This window comes from Myotis davidii, unplaced genomic scaffold (assembly GCF_000327345.1).
Source record: "Myotis davidii unplaced genomic scaffold, ASM32734v1 scaffold223, whole genome shotgun sequence".
NCBI classification, from domain to species: Eukaryota; Metazoa; Chordata; class Mammalia; order Chiroptera; family Vespertilionidae; genus Myotis; species Myotis davidii.
In genome coordinates this window covers 4,880,380-4,884,173 of record NW_006294609.1, presented here as the reverse complement: position 1 = coordinate 4,884,173, position 3,794 = coordinate 4,880,380, and the positions used below count along the sequence as shown (strand labels likewise).

The following is a 3,794-nucleotide window of genomic DNA, read 5'->3' as shown; positions in this document are numbered from 1 at the left end:
TATAATAAAAGAAAAATGTGTAAATTGACTGTCCCTCTGCTACGCTCACCAGCCAATCAGGAGTGAGTATGCAAATTAACTTAACAAAGATAGCAGGTTAATTTGCATACACAGGCGCCAGGTGGAGAGCAGAGCTGGAGATCCGGCGGCTTGGGGGGACATGGCTCCCTCAGTCACTCCCCCCAAGCCACCAGGCAAAGAGCAGAGAGGGAGAACTGGTGCTTGGAGGACTTGCCTGAGTGGGAGGCCATGGGGTGGAAACAGAGCAGGAAGGGAAAACTAGGAGCACGGGGAGCACCAGGAATTCTGGGGATAGTAGTTCTGGTGGCAGCCCCAGAAGCATAAGCCCAGATTGCAGAGAGCACCAGGAATGCTGGGAATCATAGTTCTGATGGCAAACAGGTCTCCTAGACACTAGAGCAGTGGTTCTCAACCTGTGGGTCGCGACCCCTTTGGGTGTCAAACAACCCTTTCACAGGGGTCACCTAAGACCATCGGAAAACACATATATAATTACATATTGTTTTTGTGATTAATCATTATGCTTTAATTATGTAGAATTTGTAACAATGAAAACACATCCTGCATATCAGATATTTACATTACAATTCATAACAGTAGCAAAATTACAGTTATGAAGTAGCAACGAAAATAATTTTATGGTTGGGGGTCACCACAACATGAGGAACTGTATTAAAGGGTCACGGCATTAGGAAGGTTGAGAACCACTGCACTAGAGCAAAGTGAGCCTAGAGCAAGTTACTATTATGGTGGGGGATGGAGGGAAAGCAAAGGTGAGAGACATAAGTAAAATCAGAGTGTCTATGAAAAATTAAAGAGAAGATATCCTAAAACTCCTAGGAAATCTCCACCAATGAAACAAAGAAAGAAAAAATGCCTCTATTATTCTGTGAGCAACAAACCAAACTGAGTTGGGGTCACAGACAGTTCGCTCATATGATTGCAAAAACAGAAACTCCCGGATTGGAGAGGGTGCAGGTTGGGCTGAGGGACCCCCACACCCCCTAGTGCACAAATGTCATGCACCGGGCCTCTAGTCTAGTATATTAATAAAAGAAAGGAATAAAAACAGTAATGTGTCATTTTCGCCTGGCAGATGGGAAAGTTAAGAAAGTTGGATAATGCCCAGTATTGTTAAGGTGAGGATACAAAGGCATTTTTCAGTATCCAGAGAAAACCATGCTCTTCACAGTTCTGTTTGTAAATAACAAATAGGATCTGTGTACACATACATACGGGATTGGTTGAAGAAATTGTTATATGTCAATTATACCTCAATTCTTTAAATTTTTAAAATATTTTATTGATTTTTTTTTTACAGAGAGGAAGGGAGAGGGATAGAGAGTTAGAAACATCGATGAGAGAGAAACATTGATCAGCTGCCTCTTGCACACCCCCTACTGGGGATGTGCCTGCAACCAAGGTACATGCCCTTGACTGGAATCGAACCTGGGCCCCTTCAGTCCGCAGGCGACACTCTATCCACTGAGCCAAACTGGTTAGGGCTGTACCTCAATTCTTTAAATCAGCGGTCGCCAACCTCTCAGACTTCATGGACCACCAGTGGTCCCCAGACCACTGGTTGACAACCACTGCTTTAAATTATAGAAATTTTAAAAATTGTTATATTTATATGATAAAATACAGTACAACTCTCAAAAAGAGTCAGATAACTCTTTATACCAATACAGTAACATATTCAGGATGTTTTGATAACTGATAGAAATAAATGGAAAAACTGCATGTAGAGTGATCCATGATAATGTAAGTGAGAATGTGCATGGAAAACATCTAGAAGACTAACAGTTTTCTCTGTCTAGGTGAGGACACAGGATGTTTTGGGGGATTTCCCTTCCTCTGCACAATGTTAATATGTGAAGTTTTGAAAACGAGTGTGGGTTGGTTTGGTAGTTGGGGACACGGATTTCACAGAGGTTAGTGATGAGAGGAATGACATGGATCTCGAGAGCATCTTCCAATGCCCTGCAGGGTGGCTGCTGCGAGGTGGTCACAGAGGAGGCCGCAGCTGCTCTCCGGAAAGCAACCAAGTGGGCACAGTCAGGCCTCATCGTCAGTGTTGGGCCACCTGTCGAATCGATCAACCCAGAGACTGTGAGTGGACTGTCCACAGGTGACAAAAAGAAAACTGCCCAGACCTCCATTTGCCGAGAGAGGAACTCTGAGCTTGCGAGGTAAGTCCTTCCCTAGGGTCGAGCCTGTCCACTCTCTTTTCACATTTACTTTGTGATGGGTTTGTTTTTAGGGTTTTAATTTTATATCACCCATTGACCGGCTGGAAATGGAGACTAGGGGCTTAAAATACCCAGCTGAGGTTGTGATGGACAAACAGGGAGGCACTCCTGGCTGAGAGGACACCTATAACCAGAGGCTTGTTGTTGTTGTTTTAAAATGTTTTTACTTATTTTAGAGAGAGAGGAAGGGATGTGGGGAGAGAGAGAGAAACATCAATCGGCTGACTCCCATACTCACCCTGACCTAGGGTTGAATCCGAAACCTGGGTATGTGCCCTGACCGGGAATTGAACCGGCGACCTTTCAGTGCACAGGATGATGCTCGACCAACTGAGCCTTAGCAGCCAGGGCACATTTATTTTTTCAGAGGTTTGTTGTTCTGAGAAAGGCCAAAACCACTAACACCAGCTACAGTTTTTTGAGTGTTAGTGAACTCTGGCCTTGCTGCCTTTACTTCTTCCAAACAATCCTTCCCACCATCCCTGCTGTGCACATGAGCTTCTTTCTGGGAGAGGAGTGGGTGAATGCATTTGCCAGGTGTTCCATGCTTGTGAGCAGTACAGGTACAGTCGGTCTCCTCGATCCTAAGATCCTACGGCTTGCACCATCAAAATTGGAGGTTCATCGTTTCAGAAGAGTCTTAGTTACCAAAAAGACTTCTTCCTAATGATAACTTAGCTTCTTCTCAGTCAGTGAATTCTGACACCAACACTAAAAGCCACTTCTTGACATTCTTAACCATGGCACTGGGCACTGACAGTGTTCCCTATTGGCACTTGCAGGACCGACCCCGTCCGACCCTTCATCAGTGGGCATGTGGCAAACAGCATGGCTGCGGAAGTGATCGCCCTGCTGCATAGCTTGCTAATGGCACCTGAATCAAATGCCGCTCAGATATGGACCACAACGGCAGAAAAGGTCAGTGCGGTGTTGCTGCTGAACTGAGGAAGGAAACTAGGGTTCTTTTTGAATTATGCCTAGCAAGGGACATTTTTAGGAAAGCGAGATTTCCTGTATTGGCCAGTTATACTTGTTCCCTGTTTCCCCCCTCAAATTTGCTTTGATTTAGTAGTTTCAGCTCTGTTCACCAGTTCTAATCTTGCAGAAAACAGGACACAGTTCTCAGGGAAAGAATGGCACCCCTTGATTCTCCTTCTTGCTTGTGTTTGAGTGGTGCCAACATTAGGACATCGTGCAGCCTTGTTTATTGCATTTATGAAGGTACTTGCTAAGTCTTACGGTGGCCTCTGTGTGATTTACACTCGCTGAGTGTTCTTTTAGTAATGCATCATGACCAATGCAGCTAGAGATCTGTGATTAGTTCCCCTTTCCCATGGTCATTCTTCAAGTGACTCTATGTACCATGTCCTAAAGGTAGTTGGGTGTGAGATGTGGGGAGTATGCTCTGACGGTTTTCTTTCAGATAAATGTTTGCTTTATTTTAGGGGTTTTATTGATACAGTGTTTGTTTCTCCCCTGTTTTGAGGTTGTGTGTTTCCAGTTCAACTACCTAAGGCAAAT

General features: G+C 44.5%; 1 protein-coding gene across 1 annotated transcript in view; it reads left to right on the top strand.

Moving 5' to 3' along the window:
- HECTD4 (HECT domain containing E3 ubiquitin protein ligase 4) overlaps positions 1 to 3,794 on the top strand; it is a 142,193-nt gene that overhangs the window by 65,244 nt on the left and 73,155 nt on the right. Inside the window, exon 39 of the mRNA XM_015567364.1 lies at positions 2,011 to 2,213. Within this exon, the coding sequence (XP_015422850.1) occupies positions 2,011 to 2,213 (203 nt within the window). The remainder of the gene's footprint in view (positions 1 to 2,010; positions 2,214 to 3,794) is intronic.